The sequence below is a fragment of the Leptidea sinapis genome, chromosome 32, assembly GCF_905404315.1.
Source record: "Leptidea sinapis chromosome 32, ilLepSina1.1, whole genome shotgun sequence".
NCBI classification, from domain to species: Eukaryota; Metazoa; Arthropoda; class Insecta; order Lepidoptera; family Pieridae; genus Leptidea; species Leptidea sinapis.
Window position 1 is genome coordinate 1963178 of NC_066296.1, and position 24782 is coordinate 1987959.

A 24782-nucleotide genomic window follows, 5' to 3' on the forward strand; every position below is an offset into this window, starting at 1 on the left:
CCGGATAGCACTGCTCGTGGTGGCGACGTGGGGTGGCCGTTATCTTCTGTAAAATATGTGTTTGGGAAGCGATGGCTGGTCGTTCCGGCAGGCATTTTTTATTGATTCATCACTTCTTCTTCTTTTTTTAGTATCACAGGTAAGTGAAAACGTTTTAGTAATTTAGATGCATCACTTTAGATATTCAAGTTCAAATTGAAATATTTTTATTCAAAATTGGATATAAAATCACTTATTTAAAGTCAAAAACTACCACACATTCCAAAAGGTATGCCTCAAATTTCTTTTTTATACAAAATATGGTTACAAAGTAAAATCGTACACTAAAATTTATTATTTAATAGCCTGTGGGCGATCACTCAATTTCATACATTGCTCGATATAATAAAAATTCGATTTATACAATCTACATATATATATATAAAAGAGAATGTATGTTTGTATGTTCCCTAATAACTCCTAAACTATTCGACCGATCTCAATGAAATCTTTTGTAATATATTGGTTGAAGCTCAAGGAAGGTATATATAAATATATAATTTATATGGCAAAACAACGTTTGCCAGGTCAGCTAGTATAAAATATAATGTAAATTGATGAAATTAAAAATATAGATTAAAAATTGCAATGAGTTTCATGACACTGCTTCTCATCACATGAAACTCATCTATTCCGAAGTGGTGGTAAAATTATTGACATTCAAAAGTGTCATTATGACCTGAGTGACGGGTGTCTGAGAGGTGGCGCTAGTGTAGCGGTGTGCAGTGTGAGGCGAGGAGAGGAGGGGAAGAGGGGGAGTGGCGAAGGGTATTGAATGCCTTGTTTAGATGAATTTGATTATTTTTTCTCCTTCCCACAAGCACACAGCCGGTCCAAGGTTCGAGTCTCCGTAGGATACGCCCCGCGACTGTTGTTGCGTAGTCTTTGCGACCTTCACGTCCTATGTCGCTGTAAAAGCCTGACAGCATAGAGGAGGTCTTTAGTCCGACATATGGGCCCCGTTTCGGGGTCTACAATACGTAAATGTATTTTCCTCCTCTCTAACAAAAAAAAAATATTAGTTATTCTGCAGTGTTAAGGAGTTGTTAAATCCGCAATCGGAAACTATTTGTATTTCTAAGTCTCACACTACTGCCCACAATTAGACACCAATCTGTTCATGCATGTTCAATAGCATAATTGCTGTTAACCGATAGATATTAATTAAGTGGTAATTGAGATGAATGAAGCGATTTATTTGTCAGTTATAGTTATACTTACCTTTACCGCTTATAGTATTTTTAACAATCCCAGTCCAACAGTGGTAGCCTCCTTTGCACAGGATGCCGGCTAGATTATGGGTACCACAACGAAAACAATGTTTACACATTACTGGTTCCCGGCAGAAATAGGCGCCGGCCTGAAGGGCGCCGTAGCCAGTGAAATTATTGGGCAAATGAGACTTAACATCTTATGTCTCAAGGGTTTTGGGTTTTTCAAGATACCTGAGCGGCGCTGCATTTTAATGGGCGGGGGTTATTAATTACCATCAGCTGAACGTCTTGATAGTCTCGTCCCTTATTGTCATAAAAAAATACGGTCGAACTGTAACCCTCCTAGTTATCGAAGTTGGTTAATAAGAAGGTAAAGGATAGTGTCAAAGTTACTATCACGGTCTATGATTTAACGGTACACATCAGAAGTGCTAATTCCTTACGTACAACCCGCATTACGGTTCTTGAAGAACGAGCGTACGGGTCACCTGGTGTTAAGTGATCACCACCGCCCACATTCTCTTGCAACACCAGAGGAATCACAAGAACGTTGCCAGCCTTTAAGGAAGGTGTACGCGCTTTTTTTGAAGGTACCCATGTCGTATCGTCCCGGAAACACCGCACAAGGAAGCTCATTCCACAGCTTTGTAGTACGAGGAAGAAAGCTCCATGAAAACCACAAAACCTTCTCCTAAGCACGCTGCATTTACCATAGTAAAAGTATTATTCCGATCGGTTCAGTAGATTTCGCAGAATAACCGAACAAAAAAACAGCTACCCATTTATTAGTATCGGTTATGCAAAGCAGAATATCTTATAATATTTTTGAAAACCTACTGCATGAGAAATTCAATAAGAAAAATAATTGTTTGACATTCATGAGTATCATTTCCCTGACCTACATGAATAAAATGATTTTGATTTTATTTTTTGATTCATAATATTACCTGGTTAAGTTTCAAAGATTAAAAGGTGTATAAAAAGATTTAGATTTCTTCTTTGATTAAAAAATAACAATATAACGCACTGGCATACTTCAAAACGCAAAATGATATCGCGAAATTCGATACAAATGGCAGTTGGAAAAGCGAGGTGAAAATTCTATTGCGTGTCTCCCCTAAACCGTTAATACAGGTTTTCATGACACGTCAACTACCAGGCTACCAGAAATTCAAAGATATCGCTCGCGAAACAACAAGCTAAAATTAGACAGGGAAAGGTAATGAATGCTATGAACTACGGGAAAAGTACTTGTAAAGAAACTTTGTAATAAAGATTTAATTTTTCTTTATTCTAGTTTTGGTTGTAGAGTTATCATATTAATATGCATAGATAAATGTATAGGTATTCGTCGAAGCATTATCAGTAGTGATCGTTGGCTAACAATATTCTATCGTATTCAAGTCTATGGACGTGAAACACACGACCCCTTAACAGTAGGGTGTGAGAAAATCAATATTTCCTACGCATGCGTGCAAAGATTTGTGTTAAATTACGTCTAACAAGTTCTGATTCCCTGGTACAGCCGCCCACAATACTCGAGTTTCACGCCCTCGTTGCAAATTTTTCCTAAAACTTATTTAGTAACGTTCAGTTTGTAGGGCGGATTTTCCGCCTAAACAAAAAAAAATCCTGCTTTTCAGACAATTTGGAAATCAACCTAGACAATATAAAAGAGCATAGACGAAGAAATCGTGCGAGAGAGAAGACATCCATTGCGCAAGACGATGCGCAATGGAAGTAAAACTACTCACGCAGCAGCTGAACGCAGTTGGTTTTACTTGTGGAGACTTATGGAGCCTTGGTAGGTCAGCGACAAATGCGGTCCAATGCAACCCTAAAACTATTTAGGTGCGTTAAGAAGACAAGGTGGATAGTTCGTGCGCGTGTTTGAAACAATTCTTTCAGGCATCAATCATCGTAAGGCTCACCATATGGTAGAACTTACCTGGCAAAGTACACCTGTAGTAAATTAAAATTTCCGGCAGTTCCGACTCTTGTTACATAGTATTTACATCCTCTTTGGATATTATGTCCTTATATAATGTGCATGGAACGTCTTTGAACGCGACCAATAAATTATTGGGCACCGGGTTGTAAACTGTTATTTGGAGTAAACTAGATTCTTTTATATCAGATTATTGACAACTGCGGCTGATGCAAGGAGTATGTAAATACTACGTAATAGGTGTTCCGTCTTTTTCTTTTTAATGAGACCATGGCTACAAACTAGCTTCATTGGGGTTGTCATACCAAGAATACAAGATAAAGGAAACTTTAAACATTTTATTTAAAAAAAACACAATAATTATTAGTAATTGTATACACAATATCACAGCCATTACAAAATAATAACAATAACTAAGTAGAAAGTACTTTAAACAACGTTAAAATAATTCACAAATAGTTGCTTTTTAAGATACTGAACCCAAAAGTTAAAAACAGAACCCTATTAATACGACTCCGTTGGCAAATCACTACCACAACTAAAAATAATTGGATCTCTTTATTAAATTTTCTTCTTTGTTTTTTCCGATTCAATACGAAGTGGGCCTTCAATAAACAAGTCCTGTTTTCCTTTTATTTAGTCTTCTCTATAACATCATCATTATCATAATCAGCCGGAAGACGTCCACTGTTGGACAAAGGCCTCACCAAATGATTTACACGACGATCGGTCCTGCGCCCCATACAACGTATTCCGGTGATCTTGACCAGATCGTCGGTCCATCTTGTGAGGGTCTACCAACACTGCGTCTTCCGGTACGTGGTAGCCATTCAAGGACATTACTGCCCCAACAGCAATCTGTCCGTCGAACTATGTGTCCTGCCCACTGTCACTTCAGTTTCGCAATCATTTGAGCTATATCGGTGACTTTGGTTCTCAGGGAAACTCTATATCCGTTTCTATCAGTTATCATTTGAAACTAATTTTTAACCACTATACCGTCTATAATTTAGTAGTTTATATTTGTTGTGTATTCAATTATTGTACTTACAATGTTAATCTGTTGGTGAACCTTTCAATTAATAATGCTTACGGAGGTAATGGTATATGCAACATCAACGTCCTATTATTAAAAGTATTATCCTTAGATTAAGGATTGGTCTCCGCTGCGTTCCAACTAGATACTACCTAAGAACAATAGCTTTTTTATTACGGCAACTTTATATTGTAGTGTGTATTGGCTATTTGTAAAGATGCCTGTGTGCGTGGCATCTTGAGACTCAATGGCATCTTTCAAATTTTGTAACATACGCTTCGTGTTATTTTTATTTTGCATTGAAATTAATAAAATACAAAATACCAACTGATGATAGGACGTGCTTTCAATGTCTTTCTTATTTCTTGTAGACCCGGAATTTTAGTTTCAATTATTAGCAAAGTTTAACAGAACATGTGGCACGTCAAAGTCACACATTGTTCGAGACCGGCTCGAGTATGCCCACTTTGGCGTAGTATTATTTGCCGCACTCTACGACTACACCTGCGGTATCTAGTTGGAGCGCAGCGGAGACTAATCCTTTATAAATGCTGACACTTCGTGTTTGACTGCTCTTTGTATATTTTTTATTACAAGTTCCATCTTAAGCTAATGTTATTTCACTCCTTACAAATCTACTTCTGTCGCAATTCTTAAAAGCCTATCTGATATTTAACTTAGTTTACTTGGCCACCGTTTTATCACGTCTCTGGTTCAGAAGTGTTCACGCCGGCTCGTGGGTTTGGTTCCGGGTTGGGTTGGATTTCGTTTGTTGCGCGGGACTTCTTCTTTTTCCGGGAAGTGTGAAACATAGGAGTGCGCAAGCTGGAAAAATAAACTATTTATTATCTTGAACGTTTTCTCTCTTTTGAAATTTTGAATTGATAACTTCTTATGGGAGGGTAAGCCACTTCCTTACATAATGCGCTTCCATCAGAAAATATATATATATATATAATATAAATAGATTTTTTTTAACCATTATGGCTAAAACCGTTTTAAAAAAATGTTTCAAATTGCTCAGTTGTATATTTTGAAAATCTTAGTGTATTTGATTATTTATTTTATTAATAAATAACATTTCCTTAAATTTATATACATAAAATTAACCGCCGACCGACCGAATCGGGTTTCGTAATTGTTGACTTAACTGACATGCGACCCGAATCTGGTCTCTATGATAACTACTCATTTCGCGGTAAACTAATCCAATATCATTACAACTCTCTCTTTTTCACTTATCGCAATGCGTTCGAGAAAGAATAAGATAGCTAGCAAGCTTAAAAGCAGGCGGGGCTTAACATAAATCATAACTTTGTGTGGCGGCCATCTTGGATTTAAAAAAACAAAATAGCTCGTAACCGAAAATCGTGACGATTTGCTATTAAATTTCTCTCATACGTCGATATTTCGATAAACATCCCTCAAGATATGCTTCGAAATGATATAAGTAATTCTAAGATTCTATAAAAATTTATTTAAAGATTTAAAGCAATGTATCTCCAAAGTAATAAAACTTCATATGATTATAGTTATTCGGTAAATTATCTGAACCCTGAAACTATTAAAAGGGTATCTTACCAACAATAAGTCCACCGAAGAGATAAAAGCTGAGACCACAGTTTGTCGATAAGAAAACGCCAATCAGGTTGGAGCCTGTCATCGACCCGACCCGACCCATCATCATTGACAGACACACAGCCATCGCCCTATAAAAATAATATAATTATTATAAATTAACTCGTACACTTTACCAGTGAGAGGCTCTTTTGCACAGAATGCCGGCTAGATTATGGGTAGCACGACGGAGCCTATTTCTGCCGTGAATCAGTAATATTAAGCATTATTGTGTTTCGGTCTGAAGGACGCTATAGCTAGTGAAATTACTGGGCAAATGGGACATAACATTTTATGTCTCAAGGTGACGAGCGCAATTGTAGTACCACTCAGAGTTTTAGTGTTTTTCAAGAATCCTGAGCGGCACTGCATTGTAATGGGTAGAGCGTATCAACTACCATCAGTTGAACGTCCTGCTCGTCGAGTCCCTTATTTTCATAAAAAAAAACACTGACTTTTACTTGTGAATATTAGTCTTAACCTTGTTTTTAATGCACGACCGCACAGATCTATTAAAGAAATATTGTTTTTACTCAATATACGAATATTATCAAATGAAGTGGTTACTGGCACCAATACTATTTTTACAAATAATATTATATTTTTTGTGATTGTTTTTACTACATTATCTCTTAGAATTTCATTAATAATTATTATAATTATGTATTGTAGGGTTATTTACGTATGACTTTACGTTGGTCAAATTAAATGTAGCCGTGTTTATTGATTGTTAGGTTTATAATATTGTGAATGTGAACCACAAAAATATTTGCATGTCTGTCAAGACGAAACATGTGCCTGCTCTTGAATTTGTAACAACTTTACTTGTTAATGTGTCTGGCAAATAAAGAACTTTGACTTTTGACGTTTCCTTTGATCAAGGCGATCTCAAGTGCTCAACGCTGTCCACACTTTCTTACACCGACAGTAGAATTTCCACGAGCGTTGCCAATCAATTGGGTGACTTTCGAACCTACTATTTAGGGAGTACCTAGTAGTATTTAGATAGTGATTATTTCAGCAATATTGATGAGTTTAAGATGATATGTCTTTCTAGCATTTTCTAGGAACTAAGTCATTGGGCGTTATTTTGCGGAAATCCATAATTATCCAAATGTTTTTAGTATTCTTTAGTGTTAATTCCACCAATATTCGTCTTCAAACAATTCGAGGTTTCGCCTCTACACGAGGCACTGACTGAGACGAGAGTTTGGCGAGTCAACATCTCCTGAGGATGCTTTGTGTAGAGGCGAAATTATCACTAAAGAATACTCAACACATTTGGATCATTCAAGAAGACCGGTCAGTGTAGTTTGGGATTCGAGATGCGTGATGCATATTTCTAGGTCTACTATTTCCATTGTTACTTAATTCTTTTTCAATGTATGAAATTGTGTTTGTAAATAAAATCCTTCATTCCTTTATCGTTGGGTTCCAGGTACGTGGTAGAAAGTTGGTTTAAAACCGTACTGCGGATGAAGACCTGACATCCAGATGGCTATGATATTTTAGCTTTTGTGTCGCATGTAGCCAGGCCCCTGACCCTCTTTCGCCAATGGCAGTAAGATAAACCTGGTCCAGAATATTCTCAGATGAGAATATTTTTTTAATGTTATTGAATAGGTCCATATGAATCCATATAATGCCTTCCAGAATCTCAGCAATGACACTGAATGAGTGGCAACTTTCTCAGATTCTTAGAATCACACCAATGTTAGTACAGAATAACCAATGTTAGTCCTGAAATGTTTCACGGTAAAGGGACGATAATAAACTTGCCTCACATTGCTACAAAGGACGACAAGATTTATCACCTCAAGCAACATTTTATTTAACAGTTTTGAAATAAATTTTAATGAAGGAATAGTAAACATTTAAGAATATATTTTTATCTACACCCATGCTTTAAATCCTCTATAATAGATTCTAAAACAGTTAGCCTATTGCCAACATTAAAACACCCAATGTCCTAGTAACCATTACATCATCCAAACGAGTGTTGTAAAGAAATTCAGTACAACACTACAACATTCGTTTGGAAGATGTAATGGTTACTAATACATTGGGTGTTTTAATGTTAGCAGTAAGCTGTTTCAGAATCTTATATAGAGGATTCATTTTATGGGTGTAGACAAAGTCTTGTATAAAACTGTTGATAATTATTATCATATAAACCCACATTCGTGTTTTAATACCCCTTATTACACAACAGGTGCATAAATAACTATTACCACACCTCCGCGGAAATTTTGCTTTTTTACCCTTGCTCTTAATAGGTGTAGCAAAAATCGTATACGCAACACGTGAGAGAAAAGGCTATAAGGTACCTGTATTTAGTTGGGAACAGTTCCACAGTGACCGCGTTAGTTAGCCCGATACATGCGCCACACATCTGGAACACTGCAAACAGCACAACGGCAATCTGCTGTGTCGGCGCCAAGTGGGCTCCAAAACCTGGTTAAATATTAAATACATTTTACCACACGTTCGCGGAAAGTTCGCCATTTATCCTGTTTCCGGAGGAAAGTTAAAGCACTTTTCAGATTTCTGAAATTGTAACTGTTGTTAGTTTTTCAGGGTTCCGTAGTCTGTCCATCCGTATGTCACAGCCATCTTTTTCCGAAACTATAAGACCTATACTCTTGAAACTTGGTAAGAAGATGTATTCTGTGAACCGCATTAAGATTTTTTACACAAAAATAGAAAAAAGACATTAAATTTTGGGGGTTTAAGTAAGTGTTTACTTAGAACTGAAACTCAAATATGTTTTTTTTATCAAACCCTTCTATGGATAGGTCATTAAAAATGATATTGAGGTTTCTAAAATAACTTTTATATTTTGCTACTTGCAGCTACGGAACACGAGCGAGTCCGATTCGCACTTGGCCGATTTTTTGGAAAAGATTTCAAATTCAACTATTTTGGGATTTTTATTATTATTATTATTTTTATAAACAACATTATCTTAATATATCATATTACCACAACAGTTACTCGCAAAACCTGTACTGTCTTATGTAAATGTAAATGTCTTATGTAAACACGCAATGTAAAGTTACTCTGAGTTTAAAATTACTTTTCCCTGTCATGTAAATCTGTAGTGATAAAATGAAGACAAAGTTTTAAATTTGGAAAAACTTCACTTCGCGTTTTTTAATAACAGAGTTAAGTTTATGAGCCAGCGGTAAGTTCGTATTAGATAAATTAATTACATCAGATTATGATACATAACAAGGATTTACAATAGATAGTGATAATATTAGATATTTCATAGGTATTCCTGGTCATTGGTTTCTATATAGTGTTTTTTTAACTATAACAATTGAAACATAATTAACAGATTGATATATTTGCGATAAATGCAATTTTTTCATTTATATACAACTCTTTACAACTCACCAGCCAAACTTTACAACTCACAGCGGTAAGTTCAAAAAACGAACTTTGTTGTTGGAAAAGTGAGATGAAAATTCTATTGCGTGTCTCCCCTAACCCGTTAATACAGGTTTCCATGACACGTCAACTACCAGGCTACCATAAATTCAAAGATATCGCCTTACGGACTCGCGAAACAACAAGCAAAGTTAGACAGAGATGGGTTGTGCTTTGAATTAACGGAAAACTACTTTATCAAAATAAACTTTGTAATAAAAATATAAATTTAATTTATTCAGATTAAATTGGAGTTAATCGTATAATTAATATGAATAGATGATTTAATTTCTAATAATTGAAATTTTAAATAATTTTCAAAGCATCAGCAGTTCTGGTACACACGACCCGTTAACAGTAGGGTGTGAGAAAATCAATATTTTCTACGCATGCGTGCAAAAGCGTATGTGTAAGAATACTTCCAACAAGTTCTGATTTCCTAGTACAGCCGCCCACAATCCTAAAGTTTTCACGCCTTTTTTCAGGATTTTCCGCCTAAACATTATCACGAAAACTCCAAAGACATGTGGATGTGAAGGTTCTACGTGGGTGGCAGGGATATCATGAAATAGCTTTTAAGAACTCTCCCCATGATAAATACATGTAGATGGCACATACGTAGCAACGCCCCGCCAGCGGTATTATTGGAGAGCTGACAACAATTTTTAGGTAGGTATTTGAGGTAAGCTGATAACTTGTTCTATACCTCTCCTATTGTACCCCAACTTGGAGCTGCAGACCTGGCTGGTGAGTAGCGGGGCTAAATGTACCTCTAAAGTTTTAAAGCTATTATTATTATGTTATAGTTTTATGTTTAAAGAATAAATAAAAAAATAAGCCAGACCATTTAGTCGGAGTTTTAACATTGCCAGACGCGTGCAACAATATTTTGCAAAAAAATAATATGTTATTTTTTAAAAAAAATTCACTTGAATCGTGGTTTCATAAAACCGCATTATTCCTTTTTATATAAAGCCGACTTTTATGTTAATAATAAAGATTACCACATAGTCCAGTGATCGTCAGGATTGTAATGAGGATCGACTTCTTCCCCACGATGTCCACTATGAATCCCACGATGATGTACATCGAACAGAACACAAGTCCGATGTAGATTGATAACTCGAACGTCGCCGAGTTTATCGTATCGTCGCAGACCACCTTTTCAAATTCAAATATATATTTTAATACATTTTGATCTATGATTAAATTAAAATAAAATTATCATTATAAAAGAGGATGTAAATACTACGTAATAAGAGGCGGGAGTGCCTAAGTAAAAATTGAAATTTAGTTTACTATGAAACGTGCAGTTATCTATCTATATATATAAAAATGAATTGCTGTTCGATAGTCTCGCTAAAACTCGAGAACGGCTGGACCGATTTGGCAAATTTAGGTCTTGAATTATTTGTGGAAGTCCAGAGAAGGTTTAAAAGGTGAATAAATAGGAAATGCTGCTAAATTAAATAAATACAACAAATTTGTTTTTCCTTTGATGTGTCCATACATAAATTCTATGAGAGAATTTATTGACGCACGGTTTGACAGTTCTGATGTGAAACAATTTCATTACGACAGCAGGGTGCATATTTTACGAAGTAATTTTTGATGTTATAATATATTATTGACAAATTCATATAAAAACATTATTTTATTTATTATATACAGAACAACGTCTGTCGGGTCAGCTAGTTTGAAATAGTATTAATTACAGTATGGCGATTGGCGACGAAGTATAATCCGGCTAAGTTTGGAAGCGAACAGTTGCTTGACACGTAGTGGATTTTGGCTATCTCCGTTTTTTTAGAAGATTATAGCCGTCATCTGTCAATGTATCAATGACTGCACGTTTTATAGAATGGAGTGAATCGGTTTGTTCTTAGAGAGTTTCGCGAGGCTTTTTGTATATGATTTATGAATAGTGAAGGGCCAGGTGGAGGGGAAAAGAGTGAGAGGACCCTCACCCACACGAAGGACGGATCTGATTAAAGCAGTGACCCCGACAACTCTGATGGAGTGCCAAAACCGCAAAAAATCATCGTGAAGAAGGCCGTGCGACCCAAAACTAAGGTGACCAACGACGACTAATGTTGTATCATCTTAGCGACCACGACCACTCTAACAATCTGACAATTTATTAACTTATTTTTTTTTCAATTGCACAGAAGAGAAAGATAAATGCGTGAGATCTGATAAGAACAGGCTCAATAATTATGTGCAAACCTTGAAAAACTAAATATTATCTGTGCTACGCTGTTAAGTGTTAAAAGTCAAAACGCAAAGGACCTTGTCAGACTCTGCCCCACCAATTTACATAATTAACACAAAATGTAAATATTCAAAAATTATATAATGAATATAATATGACCATTTCAAATTGAATAAATAATAAAAAACTTGCGGATAAGAAGATGTAAATAAAAACTCAATTCTTCTCGTCACGTTAGGACCGATAATATCGAATAATGTCTCGTTCATCCAACCATCGTTTCGACATTGAATACGATGTACTAAAGATTCGACACGACTAATGCCACGATATATAGAATATCGATTTTAGGAGTATGCCCCCCGTGACTAACCCGCAGCGGTTAGCCGGTCCGGTTGGCTATATCTATGACGATGTATGAACACTTGCAGATCTAAACGACCAACCGCGTTAATAACCAATACTTCGTCATAGATATATATGTATAGCTATATGTAGATAGAGCATGCAGATGTTATAATAACCTATCTAATGAAATAGATGTCGACTTTTTTAATACGCCAGTACAAGGCCTTAAGAAACTTTTAAATGATACATTTTTAAACGTGCGTGAATAACCAAGCTTATAAGCAATACCTTTTTTTCATTATAATAAATAATTTATTTTAAGTGTTACTTTCCTGGCAACTTTAATTAAATTCTTTTGTATTTATTTTTAATCTTATAAGTAAAACTAAATAAGTGAAAATTTTTAATTAGCCTTCAGTACTTAAGTACCTACTTTTTAATAGCCTGGCTGTAAGTTTTCCAAATAGAATAAATATAAAATAAAATATAACATAGCACTATCACCGGTCTTATGATCAATACGCATATATAAATATACAGTTAATAGATTTTTTTTTACATCCGTTCCATTAGCAGGCAGAGTCCTCTCAGCGTCCAATATATCACACAGCCTTGCTGCAGGACCTTCGTGATTGATGAGCGAGTTCAGAATGGAAGGGAACCACACGTAGAAGCCGTTTGTGCTGAAATTATAAGGATAATAATTATGATAAAAAATCTCTGACATTAACATATTGAACCCAAAAGTTCTGAACACTGCAATTGCGCTTGTCACCTTGAGACATAAGATTGTTAAGTCTCATTTGCACAGTAATTTGACTAGCTACGGAGTCCTGCAGACCGAAACACAATAATGCTCACACATTACTGCTTGACGGTAGAAATAGGCGCTGAAGTGGTGTGGTGGTGTGTGGTGTTTTTTTTTATTTGACAAAACAAACGGTATTCATGCACAAATGTAAAAATAAAAAAACAAGGAGACTTAAAACTAAAAGACACAGCAAAAACAGCAATAACTGGCATTTACAAAAGATTTAGAAATTAGCTCCTTTACGCAGGGAGTCAATGACATTAAGACGAAAGCAGTTTGATGTGGAATTAAATAAATTTATTTGTTGATTATTTTGAGTGAGTGTACTAAATTGGTGATGCAGGAGTGATAAGCCAGGTTTTTTATTGAAAAGGAGGACAAACGAGCGTACGGGTCACCTGGTGTTAACTGATCACCGCCGCCCACATTCTCGTGAAACACCAGAGGAATTACATGAGCGTTGGCGGCATTTAAGGAAGGTACGCGCTTTTTTTGAAAGTACCCACGTCGTATCGTCCTGGAAACACCGCACAAGGAAGTTCTTTCCACAGCTTTGTAGTACGTGGAAGAAAGCTCCTTAAAAACCTCACTGTGGAGGACTGCGACACATCCAGATGGGGGGAATGATCCTACTCCTAACTTGTGGCGTGTCGTGCGAAGGTGGATCTTGGGGGCAGGAATCAGGTGAAACAGCTCTTCGAAACACACCCGTGATAAATGAGGTAGAAAACACACAATGAAGCGACGTCTCTACGCAGGTTAGTACGCCTACGATGATATTAATTAAGTTTAATGCAGCTAATTCAAACAGCTAATTCAGACAATCGAGACAGAGACGCGTGTTGGTGACGTCACGCTCCTGGATTAGTCCTTTCATTCATTCATGATCAGCCGGGAGACGTCCACTACTGGACAAAGGCCTCCCACAAAGATCTCCACGACGATCGGTCCTGTGCTGCCCTCATCCAACGTATTCCGGCGATCTTGACCAGATCGTAGGTTTATTTTTTTGGGAGTCTACCAACACTGCGTCTTCCGGTACTCAGTGGATTAGTCCTTAGTTGAGCAGAAAAAAGAAATATAACTTGGAAAAACTCACGTGCCAAATAGTCCGAACTGTATGAAACATACGAGGAACGTCCATTTGAGTAGCGGTGGTTTGAACAGAGGTGCGGTTTGGTCCTGCATAGACTTCAACACTGCTACGATCCCTCTGTTCTCCATAGCCTTGACAGTTTCAGCTTCATTTAGAAGTGATTTTATCTAAAATCATAACAGATGGTCAACCGAGTTGATTTATAGAACTAGGGACGAGACGAGCAGGACGTTCAGGTGATGGTAATTGATACACCATGCCTCTATTACAATGCCGCTCAGGATTCTTGAAAAACCTAAAAATTCTGAGTGTCACTAAAACTGCGCTCGTTACCTTGAGATGTTAAGTCTTATTTGCGCAGTAATTTCACTAGCTTTGGCACCCTTCAGACCGAAACACAGTAATGCTTACTCATTACTGCTTCGCGGCAGTAATAGGCGCCGTTGTGGTACCCATAAACTAGCCGGCATCCTTTGCATAGGAGCCTCCCACTGTTAAAACTGAGAGAAGGTACACCAAGACTGTCCGAAATGTTTTTATATCATTTCACGAGAAAGAAGGTAATCTCTTTAATACTTCTTCTTTTTTTATGAGGTATATTTTAGCTGAATGAAAATTTTCTGAAGGTATTTACTTAGTTTCTTTCCATAACCTCTGAAACGTTACGTGCCGCGTGCCCACAACCTGTTGCATGCTGAGCTGGTTTGGCGCCAAACACAGCGTTAGCCACTTGAGACGCGATAACGATTTTTGTTTATAATACTTACTTGAGATATCTTTATGCGGTTTATGTTGCGGGTTGCTAGTTATACAAGCTTGGTATATTGTAAACAAAAAACGTGATTTATTACAGATTCGTGCTGTGAACGACGCCGCTCTTTCAGAGTTTTACGAGAAATTGTGACTATTTTGCTAAACGCGTCAAAATAAAATATTTCAATTGAATTATTTGTATTATTTTTACTATAGTGGACACGTTGAAATATGATCTTATGATTTATTTCAAAAAAATGCTGCCACCGCCAGCTAAAGCCAAATTAATACTAATATATTTTGTCTTCAAAAGCGTTGCGCTTTGTTTTATGGCTCTTAGAGTCTTGGCAATAACACCCGGTAAAAATTAAGTCGGGGAGGAAAAAAACATAAAATCAGCAATACTCACGGGATAGGTGTCTCTGTGCAGCCGTTTATTAACTGCATACATGTCCCTCAATACTTTTAAACAAGCTTCCTGCTTTCCACATGCGTGAAGAAACTTGGGACTCTCAGGGGCGAAGAGTAGGAGAACGAAGCCAATGGCGAGAGGGAGATTGGCGGCGATTACAAGGAGACGCCAGGAGCGATACGTTATGTGCAGAAAGTCAATAGGAATGGATATTTCTAGTGGCAGGATTAACCAGGATACAGCTGTAAATAGCAAACAGAAAGTAAGTTTTTATGTTATCAATGTAATTAATTTGAAATTGTATTTGCATCGATACCTTGGGAGCAAAGTTGAAGTAAAATCGATATCAAATCCCCTTTCTTATTTCTTGTAGTATTATTTTTACAAAGTTTTAATACTCAACCCGGCATTTTTCCAATTTTATTTATATGTATAGACTTACAAGCAAAAGCTTGTAGAGCAATTTTAAGTACAAAAGTTTTCAAAAATAAATTTAAATATTTATTAAAACCTTTAAACAATGGTTTGGCATTAATACAGGAATCTAATATTATTATTTGGTTGATATTTTTTATTCCCTTGGAATTTACTGTAGAAGTATACACATTGCCCTAAGCGATAGATAAACTTTTTGTAGAAATAGGTCAGCACTGTCCAGGAGGAACAAAGCACGTGCGGTTAGTTCTAATGCTACTTAAAAATGTATACATAATAATATATCTAATCATTACATTCATACCTGGTAACGCGACAGTTCCTATACCGACGAAGGAAGAACCGAATGCGACAATTTTGTCTCTGTGCTGAACGTTGGTGAATTCTCCCAAATACGTGTAGACAACAGATGTTGGTCCGGACATACTATAAAATCAAAGCCAAATTAATTTTGTAACTTGGAAAGCACCCCTTATTATCAGTGAAGAATAAATTTTCTCAAAACCTTAAGCCTATTCAAACTCAGTGGTATTGTAAATGTAACTTAATATGTAATAAACGACGACCTCGATTGTGACGTCACTAGGTAGGTTGCCTAAATTGCCTCAATATCATCACCTATTCCAAGAAACGAGGCAGAATCTACAAGTTTTAAAGGTTGCCCATTTAATACTTCTTGATACTTTTTTTTACATATGGTAGGGCGAATTCAACACATTTTGTTTTGCTCGCGTTATGTGATAATTTATTCATCCTGAAACATTTTGATATGTTTTTTTGACAGCTTTATTTTACCTAATATATGTGAATGTCTATCAATATTATAAACGAATGAAGTGTCGTCTGCAAAAATAATAATTTCACATTCTTTCGAGGTTACAAACGGCAAATCATTAATCTAGACGAGGAATAAGAAAGGTCCTAGGATTGAATCCTGAGGCACGCCAATCAAAATTACAGCTCTTGATGAATGTTCATTATTAATTACTAGTCTCTGGGTTCTATTAACTGAGTATGAAGAAATAAGCTCAAGTGATTTGCTTCTTATTCCATAATAATTGAGCTTACGGATAAGGGTAGAATGATCTACGCAATCAAATGCTTTAGAAAGATCACACAATATTCCTATAGCGTTATCTGATCTCTCCCAAACATTAATAATATGTGTCTAATCAACGCCAGATGTAATAATTAAAATCACTGAATAATATGAAGACGATGATGAGCTAAGAATAACCATCGTGCGAACGCCGAGCTTTCTACATCCTCGATAAATCGGATCTAGTGAGAATACCTAGTGTAATAATATATTATAATGTAGGAACTAAACAGTGAAAGTAAAATGTACTGCGTGTAAAAGACACCAAAACGTGTATTCCCCTTAAAAGAGACTATTAAAAAGTGTTAATGGATGTGGTTTTCTTTTATTTTTCCCTACACTGTACTCAGTATGTCAGTAAAAATTAAATTTTAAAATTTAAATTTTCTCACAAAAAGAAATAATCACATCAACTTAAGATTCAGATATTTTTGGTGACTAATTAAAATGAGATAACTTCTTAATATTACTTCAAGTAGACTAGAATAAATCAGTAAAAACTACACCTGTTTCGCCAGTCCTGAATTTAGCGGAAACAAATGAATAGACAAACAGATTTAAATTAATCATTCATGCAGTATTATTATATGTTTAAATTTCAGTTGGAAGAGTGTACTTACAATACAGCGGATATGAAAGACAGCGTCGCAAAGGAGATGATCTCCGGCGAGAAGCTGGCCAGTACAGCAAACAAACTGGATATGGTCATCGAAAATAGCATCACGAACCGGCGACCCTGAGTGTCTGCGAGCCAGCCCCACACGTATGATGTCAGGATTATCGCTGCAATCATATTTAACTTTAATTATGTAAAAGGGGTAATACTTTAAACATAATGAAATACATCTTGCCAAAACAGTTTGTTGGCAAATTATTGTGCTTAAATCATCATAATTTATTTATCTGTATATACTTAACTACTACTTACTTCAAACTAAACTATTAGAACTTAAAACTAAACTATTACTATTAAAGGCATAAATGAATATTAGAAAAAAGAAACGATTTATATAAGCTATCCTAAATTAGCATTTATCATTGTTGGGTGGCATTGAACAGCTCATTTTTCATTTTAAATTTCACTGCATTTTTTTACTCTCATCTCATCTGTCTACTCTCATCGTTAGCGAAGTCATAGCGTGCTTCCAGATGGAGTAATTTTGTTACTTGGGTTTACCCTTACATCAGGAGAAAGAACAAAAATAGAAAAAAAAAGGCGCTGCTGTTGGAATCATGTTTTTGGTAGATCTCTAAAGTTTACTGTATGCAGACTTTATAAGCAGTTTATTTTCAAAGTCTCAACTCATGTACACATATATTATAGACAATCATATTCCTCAAAAGTCAAAACACTGCATAAATTCCAGTACATACTTGAGCGTAAATCCATTTTTGGAGGTACTGGTAGTCGCCGTCGACTCTTAGTTATCGGCTTTCAGGTTCGACTGAACTACTGGCGGGTTTTCGCACCACGAATAAGAAGAGATTTATGCTGAGATCTATAAATCGCACTAAGACTTTACTCAGGCTTTACTTACGGAAAACTTAGCCGAGTATAAGCTAAGCACAATCTTTGATTTCGCTTTTATAATCATTTGACAGCTGCAATTGTGTTGAGCTTAGGCTAAGACAGCCCAACGCAAAGGTAAAGTTAGCGTTTTATTACACTCAGGTGAGTTGACGTATTTAAAGTCTGATCTAAGTCTTAGTACTATCTATATATCTCAAGCTTAGAATTTTACGCATGCCCAAAAATACAGCGAGTAAATCCGTCGGTTTTTAAGTCTGCAGACTTTGGCGGCTTAGTCCTTTGGCTCACGAGTTCGTTGACGTACCGGTGGTTTTGCTCGCAAATGAATCGTCAAATTTCAAATTCAAATTCAAATATTTTTATTCAAAATAGGATGTGACATCACTCATTAAAAGTCAAAAACTACGACCCATTCCAAAATGAATGCCACTTCAGTTTCGCAATCATTTGAGCTATATTGGTGACTCTGGTTCTCCTACGGATCTTCTTATTCCTGTTTCGATCTCGCAAGGACACTCAGAGCATAGCCCACTCCATTGCCCTCTGAGCGGCCATGAGCTTTCTCATCAGGCCTTAATCTTCAATAATTATTTTGACCTTTAATACGACTCTGATGCACTGGTTACCCGCCCTCGCCCTATGACCAAGGTCAATGGCATGTATTAACGCCTTAAGACTGTACCTAGTGTTAGAAGTTCTTCCCGATGGCAATCGGATGCGGACTTTGACTGTTTAAGTGTTTTACGCCTTACCTAAGAAGGGTGTGGCCGAGAGCCATCCTCGTTGCTGCAGGGTCAGCTCCAGGTCGCACTGCGCCGCCGGCAGTATGTAGCCCATGGCCAGACTCTGCATTATCACACCCATGAGTATCAGCCCGCTGAGAAGCATGTGGAGGATATTGTACGTGCCGAAACCTGAAAGAAGAGGTAGGTTTATTATTGTAACGTTGGTTTATTATTAGTTGGAAGTTATATTACACAGCGAAAGCGAGTTTGAAAATAATTACTAGGATATTTTACTCGCTACAATTTAAATGCTTGAATCAATAATTATTGAATCCAAATTACAAAATGAAAATAAAACATGTTTTACAATATCTAAACAAAATATTATATTAAAATATATATCCAAAACAGTGGCGTTCAGGTCTACCTTGACGTCACGGGCTATTCTGCCTAAAATCGGCAGGCCGTGTCAGTCGTCACGCCAGCATTAATGAAGTCATCTGCAGGGCATTTGTCGCTCTTAATACACCAGCTGTTTTAGAGCCAAATGGCCGCCCGCCGCTATGGCAAGCGTCCTGATGGATTGACGCTGTTGACTTAGGCACGGGGAAGGGCACTGGTGTGGTCGCGACTTGCGTCGACACTCTGGCTCCTTCTCATGTCAAAGTTACGTCAGTTGGTGCTGAGGCTACTGCTTCGACTGCAGAAGACAGCAAGCGTCGTAAATGTGTCGGTCTCAGTGAGTCATACATATTTGTGCAGCTATTTCGGTCAACGGATCAGCCTAGCTATCCAACGTGGAAATGCTGCCAGTATCATTGGTACACTTCTCCGTAATGATAGTTTTAATTTTATGTAATCATAGTATTGTAAATATAGTTTGATAAGATTTGTTTGGTTTGAATAAAAAAAATAACTTTTAACTTTTAAAAATTATTTAAATTCAGCTCAGGTGTAGTCGAAGCAAGACTAATCGATTAAAGTTCTCGAATTTTTAAGCTAAGAAGTTAAATTTCAAAATTAATAATAATTTTAGCACTTTTACACAATAATTTATCTAGGCATAGCTTGTTGAACTATGAATGTCAGACAATAAAATAAATTGCATTAAATTTTAATTTGTCAATGTGTGTGTTAGCTAGTTTGTCATTCAAAATACTTGAGGAGCTATTTCCAAGAGTGGCTGACTGGTTTGTCAATCAAAATCTGTTACAGTAACTATAGATTTGCTTTCCTGTTCTATGTTGCTCTAGAGATGTTCTGCTCTCTCTATGCTTTGCTTGTCTATGTTGTAAGTGTCCATATTGTCAGTCTGTGGTAAAATGCGTTAATATTCTAAGGTAAAATGCATTAAAGTTTTGATATTCATAAGTGGATTTTTGGCCCAACATGAATATATAATATTATTATAATCGATCCAACTAGAACTCTATAAATGAACACCTTTTTCGATAGGTTTGTCAGTTGAACTATTCTTAGGCGGTAAGCTAATAAATAACCATAAAATTAATCAATTAAAGATTTGTGTAACTTGCGTAAGTATCGATACTGGAAACTTACAAAAATAATTGTGAATACTGACGCCTGTTGAGTGTTGTTAGTAAATGTGTGAAAATAATGCAGTGCTAATTAAAAAAGTCAGGAGCTAGCTATGAAATAACACATCATCGGTGTTAATTTTATTATTTATTTTTAATTAAGTTATTAGTTATTTTTTGTAATATATTTACCAAACGACGACGTGAACAGAGAACACACTCAACCAACAACAAAATAGCTTCCAGCCGACGCATGTGATCGCGTCGTGCCGACAGTATAATAGTGTATATGGTGACGACGATTTTTTTATGACAATAAGGGACGAGACGTGCAGGACGGTTCAGCTGATGGTAATTGATACGCCCTGCCCATTACAATGCAGTGTCGCTCCGGATTCTTGATAAGGCCAATAATTCTGAGCGGCACTACAACTGGGCTCGTCATCTTGAGACATAAGATGTTAAGTCTCATTTGCCCAGTAATTTCACAAGCTACGGCGCCCTTCAGACAGAAACACAGTAATGTTTACTGCTTTAGGCCAGATATTGGCCGTTATGGTACCCATACTCTATAAATAGTTTTGCTTTGTTATGCCTAACAACCTATAACCTTTTAATTATCATAAAAACCAGTTATCTATACGCTGATGGTACGTTTATAACAGCACTATTACAGAAAAGGCTATGCAGTGCCAATGGAAGCCTCCTTGACCAATTATCACAGTGAGCTAGATCACAATGGTATGTCCTACATATTGACTCAGATAACACTACATGAACGAGTTGTTAATTCAAATCAATTATTTATTCATGTACTTATATACCAAGTAGGTAGATAAGACATAATAGATACTTAAATAGGGCTTTGATAGCCAAACGTATTCTATTTATAACACAATTGGATCTGTGGGTTCGAGAAATGAAAAGAATTTCATGGCCACTTTTCAAAAGTTAGATCATGAAAACATAGCATGTAGTTACATAGGAGGTACTAGTGATGACCAGTTTGTCTCTCGTGTCTCCAGCCCGAGTATGCATGCCTCGTAAAGCATATATGCAATGGTAGTTAAAGTTAAGAAAAAATGCTCCAATTTAGCTCAAAACGATGTCCAATTTCACGATTTCCTGTAGCCGATACTTTGTTTGGCTATTGTTAGCATGTATGGCGCGGTATGACTCAGATCGGGGCGATTTTGGCGCTCGCACGGCGTTAATAAAATATTCAAAGTTTGCGTTTTATATATAGATACAATGTTTGTAATAATATGATGATTGCAGAACTGAGTAGGGATGGAATTAGTGGTAGTTTTTCACGTTAAATAGGTGATTTTTAAATACTATTATGAATAAAAATATTTGAATTTAAAGCTGAAGTAGAAGATCCGAGTAGGAAGTGACTAACGGCCGTTCCCAATATTTAATAATCTAATACTATCTAGGGATAGAGATAGATTACTACCTTCTACGGTCAGTAATTACCTATCTATCTTTTATAAGCTATACCAATATTCCCGATAGGTGATTTCTATAGCCAATTCACAGGCGTTAAGCTGTAGATAAGCTGCCTATCTGCACTCCCATTCACTCGAGCTTATACAAAATATGGAATTAAAAAGTTATTGAAACGGAGTGAATTTAGGGAGAAATTGGTCGTCTCAATATTTTTCACTTTACAATCCCAAGGTTCTTTTTCGGCGTGGGTACACTTTGATAGAAATATTAACACTATTAAAATATAATAACTATTTTATTATTTAACTTATTTTATATTTAAGTACTGACAGCTACAGATACAGATAATATTGGGACGTGTTAATTGCAATATCTATCCCTGATAATTTTTGTTTTATTCCAATAAGGGATAAAACGAGCAGGACGTTCAATTGATGGTAATTGATACGACCTGCCCATTACAATGCAGTGCCACTCAGGATTCTTGGAAAACCCAAAAACTCTACTACAATTGCGCTCGTCACTTTGAGACATTAGATGTTAAGTCTCATTTGCCCAGTAATTTCATTATTTACGGCGCCCTTCAGAGCGACACACAGTAATTCTTACACATTACTGCTTCACGGCAGAAATAGGCGCTGTTGTTGTACCTATTATCTATCCAGCATCGTCTGCAAAGGAGCCTCCCACTGGTAAATTCAGATTCTTCCATGTACCTTGACAGCGTGTACAGATAGGATGAGTTGCCGTTCGCGTCGATGTGATAATTGGGCCAGTAAAGTCAAGGATAGATAGGATTTTATATCTCAAGTAGGCCACAACCGGAGATAGATTGAATATTCGGAACAGCAGTAAAGAAATCTAAATAATAATGTTATAGAAGATATAAGTACTGCTGGGTACGCTACGAAGATTGAGGGACTTGTGCAAAATTGCAAAATACGAATAAGTCAAGCATCGACGTATATTTTATTTGAATACAACATGCCACGATTATATTATAAAGAAATAAAGAATTAATAATAATTTTATTTATAAAAGGTTTTACGGACCAAGAACTGTTGCAGGCGGACCCAAAACACAACCCAATTTTGAATTACATCATCAATCTTATCAATCGAGTAGAATAGAGAAGAGTAACAGTTACACTTCGATGGGTTCCAGGACATAGGGATCGAAAGCAATGAATATGCTGAGGAACTTGCACACGAGTGTATTAAACTCTGGAGCAACACTCTAGGCTTAACTAAATCGAATCAAATCTTTTATAAATAACATGTTACAAGTCAAAAAAAAATCAATAAAAAATTCTAATTATCATTTTAGATAGGTGGGAAAGTACCTAACTCACAATGATACAATATTATGTATCTGTTGATATGTTATTAAGGCCAAAAGAAAATAAATATTTTTTTACGTATTGTAAAATAAGTGTAAGGGTATTAATACCCGTAAATAAGTGTAAGGGTATTAATACCCTTACACTTATTTTACACCCTTAAGGGTTACTTAGTCAAATAACTGCATTTTGTAAAACTCCTCCACTGAGTAAAACGTATGTTCGAGAAGCCACTTTCGAAGTTGTGTTTTAAACACCGTTGTGGAACTTCCACATCTGCACTTTTCTTGATAGAGTTCGGCAGCCTGTTATAGACAGATGACGCATTATATAAACTGATTCTCCGAGTTTCACAGCTTATAGTCTGGCGTGACCAGTAACTGTGCGAGATTGTTGCTGCGTAGAGATCTGGATGTATTAACCCATTCCAAAAATCCAAGCCTTCAACTTGTTAAACTGCAGATTAAACAAACACCTCTCAATCTTAGGTCTCAGATATTGTAGAGCGTGTAGATTCTGTAATAGTGCAGATGAAACCCCATTACACGCCTATTTCTGCCGTGATGCAGTAATGTGTAAGCATTACTGTGTTTCGGTCTGAAGGGCGCCGTAGCTAGTGAAATTACTGGGCGAATGAGACTTAACATCTTATGTCTCAAGGTGTCGAGCGCAATTGTGGTGCCGCCCAGAATTTATGGGTTTTTCGAGAATCCTGAGCGGCACTGTATTGTAATGGGCAGGGCGTATCAGTTACCATCAGCTGAACGTCCTGTTCGTCTCGTTCCTTATTTTCATAAAAAAAAATACCCCCTCGAATGTGGGCCTTTAATGCGTAAACGTAGAATCTCTTTGGGAAGTCCAATTCTTCAACCACTTCACATATAATAAGATTCATGAAAAGAATCAATATTAGCAGTGACCTATAGTTAACAGTGGCTATTTTTATTGAATTAGGCGTTACTTTGCGGAAATCCATAATTATACAAATCAAATCTGGCACGGGGATCTGGCATCCGTTGTCTCGCCAAAATCTGGCACGAGACAAGAATACAATGAATTAGTTTTGCTCTCGTGCCAGATTTTGGCGAGACAACACGTCCTGAGGATGCCTCGTGTAGAGGCGAAACACGTGTCGAATTGTTTGAAAAACAAATATTGGCGTAATTAACACTTAAGAAAACTTAAATCATTTGTATAACAGTGGCTATCATAATAGATCATATTGGTCGCAATGAAACAGGGCTGCACTGAAATGTACTAAAGCCACTTCAGAAAGCATAGCCATATCAATAGTTTCTGAACGCAACAAACAAAAGCCAACATTCATATATATTTATAAAGACGGACAAAGAGCAAAGGCCTTGATGTTAAGTTAAAAAAGCATCCAATCATAGACATCTGGTCAATACTAGAGGTCATGTGTTACCAGCCTAAAGAACCTTATATTGTACACATTTTTTTCAGGTTTATGAGAAGCGGGGTGATGGCCAAGTCGGAAACTACGAGACTTCAAAGTCGTGGAAGGAGTCATGCCCCCGATTTATAAGAAACCAATAACTGCATATTTTGTTTTTTTAAATTTTTTTGAATTTTTGTTGGAAATCGACCCGGATCGTTTTTATTATATTAGTTTATTAAAACATTAAATTTTATATAAACGGACTAGTGTTAAGATCGCTTTCTTCTCAAATCTCAGACAGTTTGGAGCCCTTCTTAAAAATATTGGCCCATTATATTTATCACCA

At 36.4% G+C, this 24782-nt stretch overlaps 1 protein-coding gene across 4 annotated transcripts in view; it reads right to left on the minus strand.

Moving 5' to 3' along the window:
• Nucleotides 1–3524: 3524 nt before the first annotated feature.
• The window catches only part of LOC126974534 (synaptic vesicle glycoprotein 2A-like), a 66985-nt gene continuing 45727 nt past the window's right edge, over nt 3525–24782 (minus strand). For all 4 annotated transcript variants that reach the window (XM_050822052.1, XM_050822050.1, XM_050822051.1 and 1 more), the window contains exons 3-12: nt 18736–18897; nt 17073–17235; nt 15658–15779; nt 14916–15160; nt 13757–13920; nt 12406–12529; nt 10291–10447; nt 8182–8308; nt 5819–5946; nt 3525–5062 (exon numbers count right to left, since the gene is read on the minus strand). In XM_050822052.1, the coding sequence (XP_050678009.1) occupies nt 4962–5062; nt 5819–5946; nt 8182–8308; nt 10291–10447; nt 12406–12529; nt 13757–13920; nt 14916–15160; nt 15658–15779; nt 17073–17235; nt 18736–18897 (1493 nt within the window). In that variant the 3' untranslated portion in view covers nt 3525–4961. The remainder of the gene's footprint in view (nt 5063–5818; nt 5947–8181; nt 8309–10290; nt 10448–12405; nt 12530–13756; nt 13921–14915; nt 15161–15657; nt 15780–17072; nt 17236–18735; nt 18898–24782) is intronic.